Source organism: Trichinella spiralis, assembly GCF_000181795.1.
Source record: "Trichinella spiralis strain ISS 195 chromosome Unknown Scfld4, whole genome shotgun sequence".
NCBI classification, from domain to species: Eukaryota; Metazoa; Nematoda; class Enoplea; order Trichinellida; family Trichinellidae; genus Trichinella; species Trichinella spiralis.
In genome coordinates, this window is record NW_003526943.1 from 2,992,341 (window position 1) to 3,015,504 (window position 23,164).

Sequence of the window (23,164 nt, forward strand, 5' to 3'; positions counted from 1 at the left end):
CTCATTGATTCAAACTCTTCAGTTGTGATTAAGATTTGACGGTCCAATAAAATAGCGTGGGTAATGACCAATGAGAGAAAAGCGGGACCGAGTAGTACCAAACCCAGCGAATATGTCAAATGTTTAAAGAAAAGACCATTTTTCGCAAAGATCAACTGCTTACACCATGCTATCGCAGTACAATAATGTTTCATCTATTTAACAGTGACAAAATTTGTTCTTTTTCTTTAATTTTCCAACACATACAATAATGTTATTAAACAGGAAAACTTGAACATCAACCTCCAGGCAATAAATGCAGTCTTCATTAACAGATTTTTCACTTCGGTATAGATACTGTATTACTACTTGATTTTCTTACAGTAAGAAGCAAAAAGTTGCTATTATGTTTATTGATAAAAAATATCAAAATTTTGCATTTTGCTTTTTTTTCATTAAAATTTTATAAATTTAAATTTACTTTATTTTTTTATTGTCAATGTTGCTCTTCTTATTGTATATTTCCTTGCTGCATCACGCATGTATGTGTATTTGTTCAAACATTTTAAATTGAAAAGTTACATATATTTTCTAATGATTGTGTATTATTGATTTTATTGCAAATATTTTGAAAATCAATTAAGAATACTTTTGATTGCATTCCATTCTTTGTATATTATTTATTTTATAAATTCTTCCACTTCCTTTTTGTGCATGAGGAAATTTGTAAATTTGAATGTCCTGATTTTGTTTTCAAATAAAATGCAAATGAGTTTTAGTCACCTTTTACTTCTTATGAGTGTTAGTTATGTTTTGTCGTGCTTTGACAAAATACAAGTTCAGATTACGTTTGTGTTATTTTTTCAAATTTTTACTCCATACTTCAGATGCTTATTAGAACATCTTGTTTGTATTGCATAATTTACATCCAGTTGTCATTTGTGACGTCGGTGAGCGTTACCTTTCTGTTTATCAAAGTACAAACACGCACTGTTTGCTTTGAATTGGCTTCTATTCCAACATTCCGTTTGACATCACTGTGGTTTTTATGATGTTATATTTTGATTTGAAGCGTGTTTTATTTTACGACGATTAATAAAGCAAACGAACAAACAAAAACCCGATAATAATTTCATTTCAGCAGCAGCTGTTTTGAAATGAATGAATGAATGAATGCACGGGAAAAGCTCGTTGCTGATGCTGATGCAGCGGTGAATTTGAAATGATAGAATCGAAAGTTTTTCAATTCAGTCGTCGTCAGTCGCGCTGATCAATGAATCTGAGCTTGAAATTATTACTGAAACAGCGCAATGCATTTTGCTGCTCGTACAATTTTTCCAAGCGATATTACAAAATTCCAAAATTTCCACCAATCTTTGGCGACCCATCAAGTAGTAGTAGTAGTAGTAAACGTGAACATTACCAATCCGTCAAGATCGGGTATGTGAATTTTATTATTTTTTCTCTATCCCTTCACACCGCTGTACAGAGATGATGTTTCCATGGAAATTGAATTTTCTAGCTATTCCGCAGAGCAAATGTACAAACTAGCTGCCGACGTGGTCCATTACAAAGATTTTGTGCCATGGTGCACAGATTCGAAGGTGATACGGCATATTAGTACCAACTGTGCTGAAGTCGAGCTGTCGGTCGGTTTTCCGCCTTTGATTGAAAAATACACCTCTCTAGTCACGTTCAGCAAACCGAAAATGGTTAAAGTAAGTGAAAATTTTCCAACCAATATTATTATTATTATTACACAGTGGAACATTTCTTTGCTACTAATTTCAGTCTGTGAGCCAGGACAGCAGACTGTTCCATTATCTGATGTCAACGTGGCAATTTCACCCCAACGCTGACGACCCGGATACATGCGTCGTACACTTTTCGGTAATCACAGTGTTCAACAGAACATCATTTGCAACCTGCTTTCTTTTTTCTATTCAACCAGCCGATTAGGTTCACATGTTTAGGTTATTTTCCAATTTAGATCGCCACTTTATGCTAGTTTGGCTAATTTGGTCTTTGAAGAAGTAACAACAAACATGATAAACGCTTTTTTTAAACGTGCCAGAGATGTTTACGGGCCACCGAAATTTGGACACAAGAGTAATATAAATTCATAATCACCATTTTTCTTTCTTTCTTTCTGACATGACGTAAAAAGAAGCTTTTATTAGAAAGTTACACATATATATTACTTAATAAATAAACGATCTATCTATGTTTATAACGTGTTATATAGATATATGTCTTTTGCACTCGAATAAACTTTTTAAAGCATATAGTCGAGTTCATGACGGATGTAAGAGTTCGTTGCGTTGTCATTAATACGTGGATAACATGCTACAAGTGCGTCTTGATTTCCAATGTACAAATTATTATAAACTTTCCAGTACGGCTCTCGAACTTTCCTCGCTGGATGAAACAAACCCTAGAGAAAAGATAAAATGTTGAATTTTTTTAAATGACCGAAAGGAAATTTTTTTTAACATACTTGTAAACAGTACTGCAACACACGCATAGGTCCAAGTGACAGTCGCATTCCTTCGCAAGCGAATATGAACCGTTGCACAACGTGTGGTGATGTTTCAAAGATGTTGGGCCAGACGTAATTTAAAAGATGGACCAACGCATCTTCGCATCCAAAACCGCAAACTCCAAGTGCCATATGGGCAACAGCATCCATGGCAATTTGCCTGTGCACTAAATCTCTAAAATATTTTTACACTCTTTTTTAGCAATGGCGTTCTGAAAATGAATTATTTCAACATTTTGCAAACCTTTCCATCAACGCATCTTCCAATAACGGAGCAACAGCATATATGTAATCTTTGCTCATTTCGCCGATGTATTCAAACATAAAACTCAATGCTTTTAACACGCCATTTTGAACATTCAATTCAGGAACTCGATATTCATTCATCAAAGCTGGTAATACAGTGAACGGAGAACAGGTCTCAGCTACGATTGCAATTGCAACTGTTGTACAGACACGATTTTGCCGTTCTTGAACTTTTAAATTATTCAACAGCGTTGCCAGCACATCATGTGGCCTTAATTAATTTATAAGAAGAATTTTTTTAAACAATACTTAAGTAAAAAAAACCATACAATACAAATTAACAACAAAACAAAAATTACATCTACATACCCAATTGCTTTAGCAATGTAACCAAATGTATTCACTGCTGCGCGTCGTATAGCTTTCTTGTGTGCTTTCAACAGTTCAAGCAACTCGAAACAGATACGCATCCACTCTCTGGCAGAAACATATTCACTTCCACGGTCCGCGATCCGACCTACCAAATCAATACAATTTTCTTGCACTTTTTCATGACTAAATTAAAATAAAACAAATATTTCAAAATATAAAAATAAATGAACACAACGTCTAGCGTACCGATTTTTTAATATAGGAGTCAACCTCGGCAACAGATCTTTAATCGGAGGTGTCATTTTTGTCATACCAATAACATTAACAATTGCTTTTAATGCTGCAAGTATTGATCCAAGTACTTCTGGATATTCTTCACCAAGATATTCATACAGTACAACTCCAAGATGTCCCATCAACTTTTCCTAAACAATGGGCATTAAAGTCGACAGTTTATCTTCAAACATTATAAATTTAAATTTGAATATAAAACATGAAAAACATAAAAACCTAAACACAATAATAAAATGCTGTTCAGATGGTCAGATGTGTTTCATAAACGCTCAACAACAACAATTAATTATAAAGTCAACAAATTACACAAATAACACCACTCTAGAAAACATGTCGGAATTGAATTTAATATGCAGAACTTTACATAAAACAAATAAAGGCTCCAAACAGCATGAAGTGAACGATTCAAATACTGAAGACAAATAATAATTGTGCTAACAAAGAAAAGGCAAAATTGAGAAAATTAAAAACAAACAAACAAAGCACACACACACACACACAAGCATCCTCATACCTCTTGGCATATTTTCATCACTGGCGCTATGCGAGCAATTAAATCTGCAGCTTGTTGGCGAACCTTTGCCGCCTTGTTGTTCAAACGCCAAAGAATTGTACCACAAATCTGTGGCAAATATGGTTGTACGCGGGTTCCCAGCGCAGTACAAACTGTTCCAAATCCGGTAAGCATAATCGCATCCTTAAAAGAAATTCAATTAAAAATATACAGAAAAAGCTCAGTATAAAGGAAAAAAATAATAAAACCTCCATCGTCTGCTCTTGAAATGCATACAATATACCGTCGATTAGTTGTTCTTCAAGCTTTGCGTCAACATCAGCAGCGCCAAGATTAGTCATTACTTTTTCAATAGTTTCCATTACCATTTTACGATACTGCTCGTTCTCATCTTTCAAATCATCCACAATTCGTGTAATTATTTCCGCTGCTCCAACTTTATTCGCTATCTCTTCTGTAGTATCCACAAGCTATGAATACCGTTCATCAATAAAAAAAAACTCTGGGAAAACTATATAAATTAAAATTTACACACTTTTTAAATAAAACAAAGATGTTTCTAATTATTATTATTCATAAAATAACGCTTTTTAAATTTATTGGTATAAAACTTGCATACCTGTCTGTAGTTACGACGATCCAAAGCCATTCTTTGATTCCAAAAATGTTTAAAATAATGCGGCAAAATTTCTTCCCTTATATAATGCGCTTCCACACCGTCAGTTGCACAACACTGTTTTACTACCTGAATTTAAATTTTCATTTCACTTTCACTAAACATAAAATTAAAAAAAATCATCCGTACCTTCAGTACAATCTTCTTCATTTCTTCATCAGGCGACTGGAATTCACGAATCAAAATAAGCATAACTTCTCTTGTATAATAATTTGCATATTCCGCATCCATCAGAGGAATCAAATAACCAATAGCTTTCAAAAATGCAGCCAAACCCTAAATTTTTATCAAATCAAACTTCCACAATTCGCGCCTTCAAAAAGTGTGGTAAAATAGCGCTTACTTTTCCTCGGTGAGACCGAATACCTTTCCAAAGTGGTTTCAACACTGAATCAAAAGATTCTATACCGTAAGGGGTAGCTGCTTCTGCCAGAGCAGCAATAGCCAACGCGGTAATAGTGCGCACTTTCTGTTGATCATCAGTCAAGCCTGCTTCGATAATTTCAACCAAACCACGAAGATGAGGCAATATGCCGCATCCCATTAGTATAGCAATTTGCTGTACAATTTTGATACCCGTGTGACGTGCTTGCCATGATTTTTTGCTCTTGCACACGGCTTTCAGAAATGGTAACAAAGCTGGAATACCCAAAGCCGAAGCGACAACAGCAAATGCTCTGGCAGTGGTATTGCGTACATACTCATCAATATTGTCAATATCTGGACGCATAGTTGATATCATAGTCGCAAGACCGGCTGCTTTGGCTAAGTTGCTGATGATCTCACGTCCTTCTACTCTCGCATAATAATCCTCATCAATAAGTAAGGGTTCAATAACTACCAATATCTAAAATTTACAGAAATTACAATACACACATATAGACGAGGGGAAAACACTTTGAAACAACTTTGAACTGATTAACAATTAATTAATTCATTTTGCCATTCAAAAATGTTACAAATACTTATTTACGTTATTCTCTAATAAATAAAATCTATTAAAATAAAAAAGGGATGATTTTTAATTTCAATTTCTAATTAAATAAGCATGTCTCAGCGAATAAATTGCAAACAAGAAGTGCTACTGCGTGCTCAATATTTAAACGCGTTGATATTTATATAATATTGCATTCATCCCTTGCCCGATACCGCGTAATGCGGAGCGGACTACACAGAATGCTTGAATTACAACTGCCTTCACTAACTAACCAATGGAAATGTTCATACCTTATGCACGTACGGCCTAACCAGATCATCCAGTTTGTACAAAATACGATCTATAACTTTGACAAGCAAATGTCTTTCTTGATCTTCCAAAGTCGGAGACATTAACAATGGTAAAATTTGATTAAATAGTGGACCAGCGCCAAACTGACGGGCCTTTTCTGTGATTTTACGAAGAGCCGACTGAAATAAACATGCACTGTTATGAAAAAGAATAAAACGACATTGCATTACGCATTACTTTACGCATTGGTGGAGTTCCATTTTTGATCTTCAACAGATAGGTCATAATTTCTCGTTCTTTTGCCTCTTCAGTTGTTAGCTGGCTTTCATCAACATCAGCCAATAATTTATCAAAATACTGCATATCTTCTGGCTTCAGTGGAGGCAAATTCTGATCTTTCGGTTGAGTATCGACAACCAAATTCTTATCGCCTAACCCTTCCCTCTGCGGAGTGCCTTGCATTGTGAAGGCAGGAAACATGCCAGTAAACGGAGTAGGCGTAGCTGTAAGTTTGCGCGCCGGTGTACGGATTGGAATGTAACCAACAGGCGGTGGTAAAATCTAAAAAATTATTTTTATATACATAAATGTAATGGTGCCCCAGTAAGTATTTCACCTTATAACCAGGCGGAAACAAAGCCTCAAGCTCATCGTCGCTTAAAGGACGATTTCGTTCGTCAATTTCTCTTTCCCAACGAAATGCTTGCAATTGTTCCGGAGTCATAGCTGTAAATGCATGTCCAGGAGTAGGAGTTGCCAATCCCATTGCAAGAGTTCCAACTGGAGTGACACCACTAGGTGTTATGCCACCAGGAGTGAAACCGCCAGGAGTAAACGACGGCGTCAACGACGGTGTAAAAGCCCCTGCTGCAGCATTTCCAACATGAGGAGTGTCTGATGGCGTTAAATCCCAGCGACTTCGTCTTTTTGAAGCCACCGACGGTGTGTCCTCTATCTTCAATTCACTATCCAATGAGTGATCAATTCTCGGGGTTTCACCCCAACTTGGTGTCGCACTTCCAGAAATCATGTGACTTGGAGTATCTTATAAAATAAAGCAATAATAACAATATAATAAATTTAAATTAGTCTATTTAAAAAATACCTCTTGGAGTTTCATCCCAACGATTACGTCTTGGAGTAGCAGCAGCAGCTGGAGTTGCACCGCCTGGCGTTGCATCCCATGCTCGAACAGCTGGTGTTGTGCCTGGAGTTTCTGAACCTTTCACAAAATGCATTGGAGTTTCATCCCATCGAGCAATGCTGGGTGTAGGTGCCTAAAACAAATTAAACCAAAATGAAAAAGATAATTTCAGCCCCAACTAGTAAATAAGTGGAACAGATATAGCGTCAGATGCGTGGGTGTCGTCAAAAAAAGAAATAAGATGAACTATACAATCATCACATGCTCTCAGAGACATTAAATTAGTTAAAAATGTAACAACAAACCTCTGCCATTTCCCACGAATGCAATCTGGTCTTCTCCGCAGATGGTAAAACACTTGCAGCCGGAGTGGAATCAGCAACTGCGGTCGTCGGTGTTTCTGTAATATCCCATCGTCTCCTTTTGGAAGCAGACTTCCCAGATTCAGAGTTTAGTACCTGCAATTCTCCTGCTTTCGCCTTTTCCGCCATTTCCTTTCTAACTTGCGTCTTAAAAGAAAACATTGTAGATTTTATGAAAAACTGGTTGGAATTTTCAAAAACCGCCTACCCTTTCTTCAGTTATCATTTTCTCCCTCATAATCGCCGCATACGTTCTCGAACTCACATCGGGTGTTCTTTCAACTAAAATATTTTCAAAAGTAAAATCGTTGAATCAAAAATAAATCTAGGACATATGATAAAGCAGAAAAGGGAGTAAATTTAAAAAATTCCAAGTTTCATAATACTCCCTGACTGAGATATGTTTTTGAGCCATGAGATTTAGTCATCGTATTCCAAACGTTTGATCGTCAGCGATGTATATGCTGTAATAGCCAAATTAAATTAGTAATTTCAGTACAGTGTCAATTATATGGGATGGGAAATGAGCTTTTTCTCTACCTCAACCGAGATGTTACAAGTGCGAACAGGGCTCACACCTCCAGTCTGATTGACAGTCGACTGTCGAAGCACGGGCCGTCAAACAACATATGACCTTGGGGGAAAAGTTCGAATTAGAATAACTCACAAACCGTGCATAGCACTTTTCTAAGCTCTAATGAGGACTATCAGCGGAATGCAAAAACCAGAAAACATATTTTAAAATGGCCTGCACACATGTACTATGGAAACTTGAAAAGGAAAATCTGATCAATTAAAAAAAAAAGATACTATACCTTCAGAAAATGGGTCAACGCGTTCAGGAGAAATGATCAACTTCCGTCGTCTAGCATGATATTCGTCCTCCCTTTCTGCAATAGTGCGTTGCCTAGTTTCAGCAAAGGGATCTTCATCCTAAAATTTTTCCAAATCTATAAGATGCATTTCTCTTTTTTTTACAAAAAGTCTAACTTCATCCGTTTTCGCAGCCTCTTTAACAAAATATTGTGGAGCATTGTACAACGCACGGCGATCTTTAATAATTTTCTGTGTGAAGGCGTCATCATCATCACCATCCTAAAAATAATATAAACATTACGTTTACCAAAAAATATTCATAACGTAAAATATGTGCAAAATAATAAATGCAAAAAACTGAAATTCAAAAAAATTCAACAAAAAATATACATTAAATAAAATTCAACTGTTTCTTTAATTACAATTCCAACACCAAAAATATGAGCTATAAATTAAATGATGATAATAAAACTTCACCAGCAGCCTCAGGCAACTACGCGGCAAGCAATAATCTACAGTATCATTTGAAAATGTGGAAAGAAAAGCAAACATCATCGACTGGAGAAGATTAAAACAAAAATAATAAAAAAAAAGAAAAGAACAACATACCCCATTGTCCTGATCATCCACAGCAATAGAAGTAACATAATGATCGTCTATGCCTCGATTACTATAAATATCGCTATCATAATTTCCGGCTTCGCCGAAAGCAACTTTGTTTTCGATTTCTTCAGTTGGAACGTATTTTTTCTTTTTTGCTTGAAGTTCTCGAATTTGTGCTTCAATTTCTAAAACAAAAGAAAAGTGAAATAATTTATCCATATAAAAATATTTATAAAATTAACACTTAAATTACACACAATACACAACAATAAGATGAAAAAAATATCAACACACTGATTACAAATTATTTAATAATAGGAAAACAAATTGGCACTTTTCATCTTGTCACTGACCAAAGTATTAATAAATGGAATTTTTTTGATGAAACATATCTTAATTACAAGTTCATTTTTAGAGGTTTTATACCAAGTTTATGGGAACAACCTGTGCATCCGCTCAGCACAGAAACAATGCTAATTCATCTCACAGTAAAAGGTTGGAAAGAAATTTGTTTATCAAAGTTTTGCAAACTCATAAATTCGACTATGAAAGAAAAACTTTAACTCCAATGACAAAAAACTATAAAAAAACATAAAAATTAAAAAAGGACGTGATAAATGCAGATGACGTTAATGGAACATTTTTTACTTCACATTTGTTTATTCATTTTTGTCATTGATTTGAATGAAAAAAGTATGATAAAGAGCTAAATTGTACATACCATCTTCTGTCACGGGCGGTCCGTTCATCATGAAAAGTAATAAGCAGAATAATTTCAACAGTGACAACTGAAACGCATAGCAATCCGTTCTGATGAATTGATAATCAGGAAGAAATACTGAAAATGTAAGTAAATAAATAGAATTAATAAACTTTTTATGAAACAAATATTTTTTTAATGAAAATTATGCATTTAACTGAAGCATACAATTATTATTTTTCAACATTTTGAGCTCACATCATACAGCATACTGTATACACGTCACTAATAGTGAAGAAGTTCATCAAGGAAGTGTAAAATCAAAGATTAATTAATTGCATTTTTTGTGAAATACGTATTTTTATATGTAATTACAATATTTTGTGTTTTTTAATTATTTATTATGTGAAACTTAAAATAATTGCACGAATTTTCCGTTTCGATGATAAAATTTCCAAATCAGCGATACATACTGTTACAGTCTGGTACAAATGAAGCATAAAGTTCTGAAACGCTGAAAACTTATTTTTTTTTCAAAAAATTGAAGAAATCATTAAATATAAAAGACAATTTAAATTATTTATAACTATAATACCAAAGAAAGTGAATATAAATTATAAAAAAAAGCGTGACTTTTATTATCAGCATACTAAAAATTGTAGCTGTTTGAAAAAGTCAATAACTGCCGTCTCCAAGGATATAACAAAGTGCATGCCAAATGTGACAAACAAAGTAAAGAAAACAGAAGAACGTCAGAAAGATTTGAAAATAAAAATGTTCAATTACGAATCTCATACTTCAATAATGCTCTTAAATTACAGCATAAATCAATGGTTAGAACAACTATTGCTTTGATGCATTTTATAATACTTTCACGTGACGAATGATTATTTTCAATAAAATGACATTTAAACAATCTCACAAATTATCATGTAATCATGAATTCTCAAGTTTCAAGGATGAATTTGCAATACAGTAATGTAAGCATTTTACTTAAAAAGCGGAATATTACAAAAGTGAATTTTTAATTGAAATATTCAAGATTTATTCAATTGTGAAATCTCATTGCAGATTGAAGATAGGTGATTCAAAGAAGAAAAAAAACCCTACAACCTGAGCGGGCATCTGTCTTTGGTTTCTAATTTAAATGGGTGGTTTGGTTTAAAAAAATGCAACATTATTATAAAAGAAAATAAAAAATTAATTTTATTTCATAAAAGTAAGCAGTATTAATGTTTCATCATGCAACATTTGTTTATTTTTGATAAACAGCTATATTGAATATTTGGATTAATTAAACAGCATTTCATTTCATTTGACAAACATGTTGTAAAAGTGCACTAATACATTATCTGACCAATCAAATGTTGAAATGTTTCAACCAATTGAATAGAAACGCTCGCCAGGCCGATGGCTTCTTCAATGCAGCTAAAAAGAATACAGTATTTCGTTGTGGAAGAATTGAATTTGCCTCGTACTGTTGAATAGATGAAAAGGTAATTTTCACAATGATGTTCAATTAAAAAAAACTTGAATAACCAGCGTTGTTGAATAAATTTCATGTTAAAATAATTTCTTTGTACTTGCTCATATTACAGTCAAATGTTTTCGAATTCTTCTCGTTGGTATTTGTGTTCGTACGGTGAGCGCTTTTCTGTGGGAATTTTTTCCGCTATTGATCCGCTTGGTCATGTTGAATAAAAATTGCTAACGTCGAGTGCATCTTAATTTGTCGACAATTTTTACACGCGAACGTTCAGTTTTGCACCATTTTGAAAGTTGAAAAAATGCCAGCTAACGTGTCGACTGAAGCCGAGACGACCGACTCTGCCGAATTGGCCGAAAACGGCGTTGCGGTTTCTGATGAGAAAGCGGCTAACGATGCCGAAATGTCTGCCCCTTCCACCGAGGTGTCGCAAACTGTAGTAGTTACGCCTCGAAGAAGCGCCAGAGTTCTACAAAAAGAGCTCATGCATGCAGATGGTTTGAATTTTTTTTCGAGAAAAAATAAATTATATTTCTTCTTATTATTTTTTTTTCAAATTTATCCATTCCTTTTTTATGTATTTTGAATATTTTAAGGCGAGGAAAAGCATCCTTATGGTCGTTTGACTGCGGCCACGGCGAGATTTTACACGTCGCGTTTTCAAACTTACAGGTACCCGCCATTTTTATTTTTATATTCTTGTTCCAACTTTTTTTTCGAATTTGAAATTTTATTTAAATATTTTCATTTTTATAGATAATTATTTTACGCACACATATATATATATTTTTTTTATTTGAGTTGTGAAGCATATTTTTATTTGATATTGCAGTTTGACCTACCTTGAGTTCATTTTTCAGTTAGTTGTTTGACTAGACTTTCACGATTGTCCTGATGAACCAGTTTCACTTGGGAGAGTTGGCTACTTTGTCCGTCTTTAGAGCAATTTTTTTTAATATAAAAAAATGTATTTTCTATATAGTATTTTTTTTGATAAATTGCACAATGTTTTTTTCTGAATGTTTCAAAAAAATTCAAAATAATACTTTTCAGGAGCCCTTCGAAAAATCAACCGGTGATTCGTGGCAGCAATGATTTGCCTTTGGATTTGAGGCAGAATTTGAAGAGGATGAAAAATTTCCTCAAACTTCCCAAAGCCAGACGATGGGTTTATTATGAATTTTTTTATTCTGACATCGACCGGGAACTGTTTCTCGGTCCGAACGAATTCCAACAATGCCTGCAAGATTATTTTCCCGTGGTCAGCACGTCGCGCATCAACGACGTCGAATATCGCCAAATTAAGCGTCTAATTGGCAAACCGAGACGCTTGTCGCCGGCTTTTCTGTTCGAAGAGCGGGAAATGTTGGACAAAAAACGCCAACGGATAAGGGATATCCAAAAGGGCGGTGCCTACGTGGTCGGTACCGACGTCCAGTTGCCGTCGAAAATTCCCCAACCGTTGACCGTCGGCGCGAAAGTTTTCGCCAAATTGAACGGCAACCGGGACGGTATATTCGCCGGCACGGTCGACGCCCTCGTCGAAAGCGGCTACCGGATCATTTTCGAAAAGCCGACCGTTCCGGCGGCCATTGTGCCCGACGTGGACGTGATGGCTGACCAGCCGGAAGATTTGGTTTCGGTTTCGTTTTTTCTGGAAAAAAACAAAGCCGCCCAGCCACTGCCCTTTCGTCCCAACAATCTGCTGAGTCCCACCTGCACCCAGCTTCCAGTTCGCAATCAAGATTTCAACAACGAAGGTGAGTGGACTTTTTTGATTTTCATTTTCTAATTTTCTATTTAAATTTTTCTTCATTGAAAAAATATTTAATAATCAATTTCATTTTGAAATCAGTTTAGTAGGAATAGGAATTTTTTTAAGTGAAAAATGCATGTTTCCCTTCCCCTCTTTTATTATCGATTTTAATTTAGCATCAAGTATGCATTTAGACTAAAGTGATATCAATCAATTGATCAGTTTTGAAAAAGAAAGGGGGAAAAATTCAGCGATTTTTCTTTTATTTTGATGTTTTTCATTAATAATAGAATCGATCAGTGAAAAACAAATTTCACTGAAATTCGATGCAATTTTTTTAAAAAGTAGTAAACGTAAAAATGGGATTTGGTAAAACAAAATTATATAAGCTTTGGGTTCTTAGATAGATAGATAGATAGATGGATATGCATTGTTATGTGGGAACAATCCTGTTGATGTTGCAGGACGGAAGGGTAGCTTGCAGGCTTCGATGATGCGGGAAGACAAATGTGGCAATTTTCCGTTGCGTCTGATCACAGTGATGGTGAAAGTGTCGAAATTTCTCGACCGCAAGCGGACGCTGGTCGACCGCCTGCGGCAAAAAAACGAATCCGCCGAACGTTTGCACCTCGAATTTGGCAACTACTACCAGCCGGATTTTCAAATTCTCTACGCCCGACTGGTGAACAAGTTGGCCAAATTGAACGAACAAATGGAAAGCTATTTGAAATTGGTCGCCGAATACGGTAGCACATTGTTGCCCCATTTGACCGAAGTGACCCTGACGAGCCGTCCGGAGACGTTGCGCAAATTTTGCCTGTCCAGAGCTACCCAGTTGGTGAAACAGTCGATCACGCCCGGCTTGGATCACAGCTTGGACAAGGGAGGGGTCGATTTGGTCATTTCGATGTGCGCTTTGTTGTTGCAGTTGCGCAGTTTGGGACAACAGCAGACTTTGAGCGCTTACGACGTTCGACTGGTCAACAAAGTGCTGGTCGAAATCAAGGACCATTTGGAGCCGAAGGTACGGCAAAATTTCGAAGATTCGGTCGAAGTGGCCATTCGACGAGTGGCGATGTCGCTGACCAATAATCAATATTGTTCAGGAATGCCATTGACGTCTTGATTTTTTTGCTTGCTTGGTCGAATCGAAACCCAATCCCAATCCCAACCAATTCTCGTTTCCCCTCACCAATTGATTGATTGATTAATTAATTAATTGATTAATTATCCATCACCCTCTCTTTTAGACGACATACACCATCACCTCACATGTTTGGTGTAGCACCCGAAATTTCGAATCATCATCCTCGTTTTACTAGCTTGTTTTCTTTTCTTACAAATTGCAATTGAAAAAAAATAAACAATGCATATTTTTTGAATATGGAAATAATTTCCCACTAAAAGAAAAGCAACGAACCAAATTTTGCTACATTGTAACACAGAAAGAGGGAGAGAGCAAGCTGTGTGAGACAAGAAATTAGCACCAAATTAGGTGGCATATTTGTTTGAATTGTTGGATAGAATGAAAAGAAAAAATCATATTCCATGCACACAAGTGGATTCAGTTCAAAATTTGCATTTGTTGACAAACGATATGTATTCTTCGACGTCCTCTTTCGAGCCGAGAATGCACGGAGTGCGTTCGTGGATCGACTGCGGCTTCAAGTCCAACAGCGGCGTTGTACCGGTCGTCGCCATACCGCCAGCTTGTTCAACGATCATCGCCATTGGGAAGCATTCGTACAAAAGGCGAAGCTGAAATTACAAATTCATCTCAACTGAGCAAGCAGTTCTATTTCATATCTATCTACTACATCCCCATTACAAATACAAAAGATAAATTTATCGAATTTACAGTATGAATATTGCGGGATTATAAACAGCATTATTCTTATTTTCACTCGTTGCAAATAATAAATACATTTATTCTCTTACTTTACCGTTGGGATTTTTCGTCGTCGATGGGTAAAGAAATATTCCTCCATATAGCAAAGTGCGATGCACATCCGCCACCATGGAACCAACATAACGCGCCTGATACGGCTCATCGTTGTCATTCTAAATTGTCAAATATTCGATAGGAAAAATAATAAATTCTTCTCAAACGAACATTCAAAGCTTTTTTCGATTTCACATATTCAACGGTAGCTGTGTTCCAATATTTCGTCAAACTCTCGTTCAAGCTGTAAATATTTCCACGTGGTTTTATGCGAATATTTGGATGAGTTAAAATGAACTCTCCAACAGCCTGAATGGAAAACTTTTTTTAATAATTTGAAAAAAAAAACAAAACAAAAAAATTAATCAAAATCTATCCAATCAGCAGTACTGGATCTAAAGTGAAACCGTTGACACCTTTGCCAGATGTGAGCACAAGAACCGTTGCGGAACCATAAAGCGCGTAGCCGGCGGCGACCATTTTTCTGCCCGGCTGGAGCAAGTCGTTCATGCTAAAAGCATCATCAGAGAACTGGAAAAACAAAATAGCTGTTTTTCTTTTCTCCACTCATTCATATGATTATTATAAAATTATATATTAATCACTTTGCGATAAACGCCGAAAATAGTTCCAACCGAAATGCAACAATCGATATTGGATGATCCATCAAGAGGATCAAAAACGACAATATATTTTCCTTGTTTCTTTTTCGAAACCTAAAACTTTGTTTATCATAAATAAATAAATAAATAAATAAACAAAACAAGCCAATCACTTCAATGACATTTGCATTTTCTTCTGACACCATTGCGCAAACGGTAAACGACGAAGACAACTGATTGATCATCAGCTCATTGCTCAGCACATCTATTTTTTTCACTTCTTCCCCTTGAACATTTGTCCTTCCCATCATTCCGTATCTATTTTAATAATATTCAAAAAAAACACTGTGTTTAAATTAGTTGTTTAATGTTGAAACCGACGGCCGGTTTGTATTTGCAATTTTTTATTCATCGAAGAGACAAGTTTAAAAATGGGCTTTTTTCTTGTTTTGACAGTGTAAAATCGAAACTATTTGCTAACAAATTATTTCAATTCAACAATATTAAGAGAATAATATATTGTTCAAAATGATATAATTTTGAAAATTTAATGAAGCAGAATATCTTTTTTTTGAATTAATAATTTGCACACAAAACAATTCAGCTTACAAATTCGCCATTCCAGCTTTGCGAACAGCCGATGAGATGCACTTCACGGCAGTGGTGATTGCATTCATCAAGGTTGTAAAGTCGCCAGTGGCGCCGGGTACTTTGCGCTGTTCGCTCAGCACAAATCTGGTCAACGACATACAGTTCGTATCTATACCAAACTTGTTACCGTCAGCCATTTGTTATTGCTTTTTATCCGTTATGGAAATTTCAATTAATATGCAAAAATTAATAAAGCGACCGTGAACAAACACAACCAGAACAAAAATACAGAACAACTATTTTGGACTGGAACAAATAAGACCGTAATCATTTTGATGTTTAGGTGAGTTGGTTGAAAATTTAATACTATCAACAAAATTGACGTGTTGGAATTTAAACGTCACTAGATCAATATTAAGAATAAAAATGCAGGCAAACCTACTACGCCAGTAAAAACGTTGATCATCATCAGCATTCAACACTTGCTTGCTTTTATTCATTAATTTACTTTTAACATCTACATGCCGAACAAATTGCATGCACAGCTTTCAACTGATTGCAATTATTAAACTGGACGAAAACTATACATGCTCTTTTTGCAACAAGTGAATTATTTCAACTGTCAACTTTGTAATTACACTTTACACTGTCATTTGACAAGATGTTTTTTTTAATTTTTATTCTGCTTAATTTCCAAAGTTAACCATTAGTTTAATAATGTACTGGTGAATGGTCAATTGTAGTCGAAAAGCTGCTTTGGCACTTTGCCAAGAAACCAACAATAATCTTCTCCGCTTCTAGTGATTCGAGAACACTGCTAGCTCACCAAACGATCCTCCAATCATTCATTCATCACAGCCGACCCACAAGTCACGCTTGCTCAATTGACTGACGTCACCGTACTCTGAAAGTGAACATCGCTTGTTATCAATCTTTTATTTGCATCCAGTGTTTATTTTTACATTTATTTATTTGATCTTTATGAAAATTTAAATTGTCCCACTTGCTGAATTCAATTAATTTTCAATCATCTCTTTTCTGTTGTCAATTTGACAATACTATTTATATATGACAATAATTTGAAATTTATTTGAAAAAAATACCGTCATATTTTGGCAATTTTTCAATGTAGGAAAATATTTGCGTTGAACTTGAAAAGCTCATTTTGTAACTGGACTGTATTGATTGTGCCAAATAATATGTGCAATTGGAACACAAAGTATCAACTGGGCAGGCAGGATGGGTGGTAAATTTGATTTCTCAAGAAGCAGATTTTAATTTTTATTTTGTACGTAGAGAAGTTAGAGGGTTCTCAGATATCAGTGCATTTATTTTAGACAGCTTCTCATGGTTGCTTCACAAAGAGGATGACGGCATTAACTTCTACTGATCATCTAGTCGAAGGCCACCCTAATATCTCCACCCTGATATGGAGAGAACAGGCAACTAACTGTTCTCGTGCCCATTTTATCGCGTTGTTATTTGTGCATTCATGTTCAACTAAACATGTGCTGTGTTAATTAATGATTAGCAAAAATAGGAGACAACGCAAACGTCGGCTCTTGCAAAATGTATTTTTTAATTCATATTTATTACCAGGGGGAAGGTATATCACACCGACGCTAATTTTTTGATTGAACAATTAATTTATTCGTTCCATTATTCAGAATTCACAAAAATAGATTGTCTCTACGCCCAGAACAAGCAGTTCAGAATTAGTTGATTAAAAATACACGAAGAACGGATTTCCAAACAAACAATTTACTCAATTTATATTACTGTATATATATATATTTATGCATTGCTCTACTGTACTGTATTTAAAGAAAAATTGTCTAATGCATAAAAAATAAAAAAGCATACTTTTACGGTATACAGTATTTCAAATAAAAGAAGGTTATCAAAAACAAAACTAAAGTAATATACAAAAGTATTTTACAGTACAAACTGGAACTTTTTTTTATATAAATGTTTTTTTCGACATGGGAATTATTATGAACAGCAGCAGTTTGGTTGGGTTCAACGAGAAGAACATCTTCACAATAACGTCCATGATAATTGCCGGAACATTGACACGTGTAATTTGCAATTTCATCTATGCAAATTGCGTCGTGTTGACACTGATGGTGCAAACAGTCGTCAATATTCACTTCACAACATTGTCCAGTATATCCTGAAAGAGAAATAGATGCAGACGTTGGTTACAATTTTCATTACTTTTTTGTATTTGTGCATTTTTCCATCTTACCGACTAAGCATAAACAACGGTCGTCGTCAGTACTGTTCTTCCGCATACCGTTCTCGCAAGAGCAATTATTATTATTATTATTATTATTATTACCATCACTGCGCAGACTGCAGTCTTTCCCATAATAATTTTCATAACATTCGCATCTGTGTTCAAAAAATAGCAATAAATATTAATTCAAAAAATAATTGAGAACTTTTTTATTATACGAATAAGTGCCGTTCCGCTTGATGCATTCGCCGTGTTCACAGACATCCATCTGGCATTCGTCAATGTCGTCTTCGCAAAACGGACCAGTAAATCCTCCGATACAGATGCATCCAGTCTCGACAACACATATACCATCGTTCTGGCATGGACTTTCCTCACAGCTAAGAATAGCAGCAGCATTACAGTCAACTCCTAAATAAAAAAAAATAAATAAATACAAAGTGGAAACGCTGAAGAAACATTTGATATATGCTCTTCGCGAAACAAATTCCAACTTTTAATTTCAAAAATTATTGTAAAAGTACATACAATGTAATATATACGGGTCATTATGTAAAAGTTCTAAATTTGCGAAGCAAAGTAGAAACTAAACGCGCTATATTATCTTGTAGCTATTATACTTAACTAAAATTATGCATTCGTTCAAAAAAAATATTGTAAATTACAAGTGAAAAATAAATTTAACTATAAATAAAAGTTGAAGGAAATTTATTATAATTAGTGCTTTTCAATATTTCTAAAAAAAACCTGCAAACTATTTTCCGATCAGTGTTGATTTTTAAGGAAAAGGAATAAAAATTATATTTTTCTATATGATGAAGCCAATTTGTAAAATTATACCTCAGAATTGTATTAATCAAAAAAGAAAATTCCCCTTTCACATACCCTCTGGACATGAGCAGCTTAATAAAATTGTACCGTTCGGTTTTATATTGTAAGTGCAATTGCCACCATTTTTACAAGGATTTTCAATGCACGGATCTTTAAATTGGCAATTTTTACCAATATATCCAGTTGAACATCTGAAAAATTATTTTCATCAATAAAAAGAAAGTGAACATAATTGCATTAAAAATTTTTTTGTAATAAAATAAAAATAGAAATTAATATTTCACATTCCAGAATGAAGAATAATATGAAAACAACAAATCACAACTGACTGGCATCTGCTGATATTTTGTTCAACAACAAGTTGTCCACCGTTTTCACACAAATTGGTTTCATTGATCGCGGAAGCTAAAAACCAAAAAATGAAAAATTATTTTTGATTATTAATTAATAAATATCACAAAAATTTACATATTTCCGTATAGGTAATTTCGTTTGGCGGTGAAGCGTATATTAGCAGTGAAGTGGACCAAAACAGCGCCAACAGAAACATCGTGACAGGAAGAAAGAACGCAACACTCGAGTTGGGATGACGAAAAAGAAAACTCACTGAGCAATAACTTAACAACAAATGAAAAGAATACAACTAGTAGAATTAATTTATACAATTTAATTGTTGTTGTTGTTGTTTTATCTGAAAAATAATAATAATTCAAATATGAATAAAAAAATAAAAAAATAAATTCTCAAGTTTAGAAAAAAAATTGTTTTTGAATTTTTTCATCCGAATTACATTGGCTGCAGATGTGATTGGGAATTTTTCGAGCAGCTTGAAATTTTCATTTCCCACGTTTCAAACTTTTCCGTTGAAAATAAGTAACAAAGCAGCAATGAATGGCAATTCAATCTATTTTATTGTGAAGAAAATTTCATTTTGTTGCAAATGTAAATTTTTTACACAACGCTTTTCTCCCATTCATTCATTCATTCATATTGTGATCAATGAATTTTTATTCTGCTCGTTGAGAATATTATATATGTATATACAGTCAGCCCTCCACTGATTGTTATTGTAATCCATTCTATTTGTCAATTTTTGGTTTCTTTTTAATGGTCAATTTTCTGATATTTAATGTTTTCATATTTATATTAAAAATATTACTGTGACTGTAACGGCAACCGTGGAATTGTACCTGCATAACACGGTCGCCATCACATTACTATTCAATGGTACTTGATCAAATTAATTATTTTAATGAAACTGAGTAAAATGGTGAATCCACCGGGCACCTTTACACGTGATATTAATAGCATTCGTAACTTTTAAATTTGTAGACATTGCACCCTGCAGCCTATTTTATGTTAGTCCAATTTAAACTATTCCTTAATAACAATGGATACATGTTGTACATTGAGTATATAATTTGGAACATCCCAAATATTTCTTCTTTTTGCCAGTATATTTCAATTTATATGCCTTTCCTTCAAAAACAAGGGACAGTTTACCGCAACGCTTGGTAACAAGACGCAATTCAGAATTAGCAGACATAAAGAGAAGAATAGTAAAAAAATTATTGTTCACAGGAATAGCATCTATTCTAAATCTGGCAAGGGGCCCATCTGACATCACAAATGTCAACCCTCTCCTATGGTTTTCAACTGAATTGCTTGCTTGTTCAAATCTGTTATATCGATGAAATATCCACTTCTGGACAAGATTTAGGAAAATCGATAATCCACCTGAAAAATCTTGAATGTGGCGCCAACAGTTTTAATTTATCCACAAATAACACATCAAAGAATGCGATATCCACTGCCCCGTGAAATGGAGAAGTTTTAACAGCTTTTCGGCCGTTTACTGCTTTCTTTCTGTTGTCATCATCAAAGTGCTTTACTTTTTATTTTGCCGCGTTCATAAATACTGTTCAAAAATTATGTAGACGACAGAAATGGGGTCTGTATTCAACAGAGAACCTGAGTGTCATTAATAATACGGTAGACCCGGAAGTGACGTAATAGGGGATTTTTGGGGCGTGGTTGCTGGCGAGATAGTGTCGTGGCTTGTCGTTGTTAGTAGTTTGCCTTTAGCGTGTTTTGCTTTTCTTGGTGTGTTATTCTTTGATTTCTTGTCTGATTATCTCCGGCTCAGTGTTATTCCTTGAGTAAACTGTTTGACACTCAATCGAGTTTTTAAATAACAGTTGTCGCCTTATAAGTCGGATTGTCTAACACATTGGACACTCCTGGCCTTGCAATAACAACTCAGACATACAGTCCACTAACATCGGAGACGAGTGACTTGTTGTTTCGCTCGTTACAAATTATGTCAACCGACAGTTGCTTTGCTCGTCAGATGAATTACACTTTAGCTAGCAATTATACGAGATTTATGCACAATATGCTTTTCTGTTTGTCAGAAATTGTTCTGAATTGAATTGAAATTTAGGACAATGGAAAAATCTACAAATGATAAATTGACCACAGCTGCAGTTATTCAGCTAAGAGTAGTATGATTGCCGAATGTTAGCATCGGAATATGTTTCTAATTTTATGTAGCCTGACTGTTTTCTCTGATAATCTTTCTTGCTTACAGTCAAAGAATTCTACTTTCATCTTCACAAAATTTGGCTCTATTTCACCTGTGTTATTTATTGTTTCCTTTCATATGTTTTATTTAAATAAAAAAATTAAAATATACAATTTTATTTACAAATCAAAAAATTTATTTATAAATTTGATGTAAATTGTAAACTTTTTTTTCAACTAGTGAGTTGGTGAACACTTAAGTTGCCATCACTTTGCATTTGCAACCTTTTAACTTGTAATTCAACGATAGCCTAATGTTGAACATTCAAAATCAAAAGCAGCGCTTCGGATTTATTGTTGCATTTTAAAATTATTTTATATAACAAGTGAACGTTAAACAAAATTATTCACACAAAACAACAAACTTCATCGGCATGTAAAAAAGGCATAGATGAATGTTTTAAAAAGAAAGAAACTTTGTAAAGATTAAAATTCTTGAAAATATTTGTATAAAGCATTTCCAGTAAAATCAATCAGATGCTAACAATTTAGCAGTTGTCACTTGTTGGTTTAGCTGGAAAACTGCAACTGTGAACAATTTATCAAATTGTTCATTTTCCCTTTGTATTAAAATCCCCTTTACCAACAGATGTGATGTGACGAGAAAAGCGAAGAATGTTTGACAAAGGGCATATGCGTGAAATCGTGCGTAAAATTCAGTGAAATTGCGAGCTAACGCGTAACGTTAGCATTAGTGCCATTTGTGAGCAAATGTTGCCACAATATTCCAGATTTTTCAAGCAGATTATATGCAGTTTTCTGATATTGCACCCAGAAGTTTACATCAAATCTAGATAACAAATTTCAACTGGCAACAAATCCAGTTACAAACAGTAGAAGCAGATTTTTACATACAGTCAGAAACGAACCCCATTTTCACCATTTTACCACTTTTCTCTTCTCTGTGCTTGAATTCGCTTTGATTCATCTTCTCTCCTTGCTGACAATTTGCATTTGGTTTTAAATAATCGAAATAACTATAATTTGATGCATGAAGGTACAAATCATCTCCTGAAACACACAAATTTTGATGAAAAACCGTGGATTTTCAATCGTGTAAGTAATAATTTATTATTGTAATATTCCATTTTTATCAGTCAGCATATTGATTTCTCATTTAGGTGAGAAATGGATGTAGGGATACAGTTTACACCAACCTCGAAGTGAATACTGTTTTGAGAACAACACCTCATGCTGCCATGACTGACTGCAGAATACGATGGCGGTATGCGTACGATGGAGCAGTTCTTAAGAGCTGTTGCTGATGATGTTCCGGAGCCGGTGAATTTCTGAGTGCCACCTTTTCTGCACCATCATTTTGTATTTTCTTATTCTTTGTACAGTTTATTTTTGTTTGTATTATAGTATATTATATTATATTGCATTGTATTATACTTTTTGCCACTGAATAAATTTTTACCACTGAAATTTATATGTAACTTCATCAAATTAACATAAATTAATAGAAAGCAAACTTTGAAACAAGTTCTACAAAATACCGAATAGTACGCAAGCAATAAACCGAGTCAGTTTAGCTTAAAGTAAAGCAAATTTCTTATGTATGATGAGCAGATGTATAAACATAATTCAGTGGTTCTCAAACTTTTCTGGGCTGCGACCCACCTGCTTGCCATGCATATTTTGAAAGCCATGAGGAGTTA

At 34.6% G+C, this 23,164-nt stretch overlaps 6 protein-coding genes across 6 annotated transcripts; 2 read left to right on the top strand and 4 right to left on the bottom strand.

Annotated features, from left to right (window-relative positions):
* The first annotated feature begins 866 nt into the window (after nucleotides 1–866).
* Nucleotides 867–1,938, top strand: Tsp_00781 (aromatic-rich family protein). Its single transcript, XM_003376507.1, has 3 exons — nucleotides 867–1,021; nucleotides 1,502–1,697; nucleotides 1,771–1,938. The coding sequence occupies exons 1-3, from the start codon at nucleotides 867–869 to the stop codon at nucleotides 1,936–1,938; spliced, it is 519 nt and encodes a 172-aa protein (XP_003376555.1).
* Nucleotides 1,939–2,254: 316 nt separating this feature from the next.
* On the bottom strand, nucleotides 2,255–9,522 carry Tsp_00780 (splicing factor 3B subunit 1). The gene is made up of 20 exons (XM_003376508.1): nucleotides 9,495–9,522; nucleotides 8,780–8,958; nucleotides 8,345–8,449; nucleotides 8,170–8,287; nucleotides 7,563–7,636; nucleotides 7,298–7,501; nucleotides 6,981–7,125; nucleotides 6,465–6,892; nucleotides 6,086–6,409; nucleotides 5,848–6,027; nucleotides 4,964–5,467; nucleotides 4,750–4,896; nucleotides 4,564–4,689; nucleotides 4,193–4,414; nucleotides 3,945–4,127; nucleotides 3,450–3,561; nucleotides 3,134–3,281; nucleotides 2,763–3,035; nucleotides 2,477–2,693; nucleotides 2,255–2,413 (listed from the first exon to the last, which is right to left on the bottom strand). The coding sequence occupies exons 1-20, from the start codon at nucleotides 9,520–9,522 to the stop codon at nucleotides 2,255–2,257; spliced, it is 3,876 nt and encodes a 1,291-aa protein (XP_003376556.1).
* Nucleotides 9,523–11,260: 1,738 nt separating this feature from the next.
* On the top strand, nucleotides 11,261–13,841 carry Tsp_00779 (putative protein lin-9). Its single transcript, XM_003376509.1, has 4 exons — nucleotides 11,261–11,456; nucleotides 11,556–11,631; nucleotides 12,013–12,719; nucleotides 13,180–13,841. The coding sequence occupies exons 1-4, from the start codon at nucleotides 11,261–11,263 to the stop codon at nucleotides 13,839–13,841; spliced, it is 1,641 nt and encodes a 546-aa protein (XP_003376557.1).
* Nucleotides 13,842–14,284: 443 nt separating this feature from the next.
* Nucleotides 14,285–16,047, bottom strand: Tsp_00778 (fructose-1,6-bisphosphatase). Its single transcript, XM_003376510.1, has 7 exons — nucleotides 15,869–16,047; nucleotides 15,433–15,577; nucleotides 15,263–15,373; nucleotides 15,048–15,188; nucleotides 14,829–14,966; nucleotides 14,654–14,776; nucleotides 14,285–14,473 (listed from the first exon to the last, which is right to left on the bottom strand). The coding sequence occupies exons 1-7, from the start codon at nucleotides 16,045–16,047 to the stop codon at nucleotides 14,285–14,287; spliced, it is 1,026 nt and encodes a 341-aa protein (XP_003376558.1).
* Nucleotides 16,048–17,785: 1,738 nt separating this feature from the next.
* On the bottom strand, nucleotides 17,786–19,470 carry Tsp_00777 (elongator complex protein 2). The gene is made up of 7 exons (XM_003376511.1): nucleotides 19,389–19,470; nucleotides 19,250–19,325; nucleotides 18,975–19,111; nucleotides 18,308–18,500; nucleotides 18,099–18,205; nucleotides 17,833–18,023; nucleotides 17,786–17,797 (listed from the first exon to the last, which is right to left on the bottom strand). The coding sequence occupies exons 1-7, from the start codon at nucleotides 19,468–19,470 to the stop codon at nucleotides 17,786–17,788; spliced, it is 798 nt and encodes a 265-aa protein (XP_003376559.1).
* Nucleotides 19,471–22,175: 2,705 nt separating this feature from the next.
* Nucleotides 22,176–23,141, bottom strand: Tsp_00776 (elongator complex protein 2). Its single transcript, XM_003376512.1, has 4 exons — nucleotides 23,107–23,141; nucleotides 22,675–22,808; nucleotides 22,373–22,514; nucleotides 22,176–22,293 (listed from the first exon to the last, which is right to left on the bottom strand). Exons 1-4 carry the CDS (start codon nucleotides 23,139–23,141, stop codon nucleotides 22,176–22,178), a joined length of 429 nt encoding a protein of 142 aa, XP_003376560.1.
* Nucleotides 23,142–23,164: the final 23 nt, after the last annotated feature.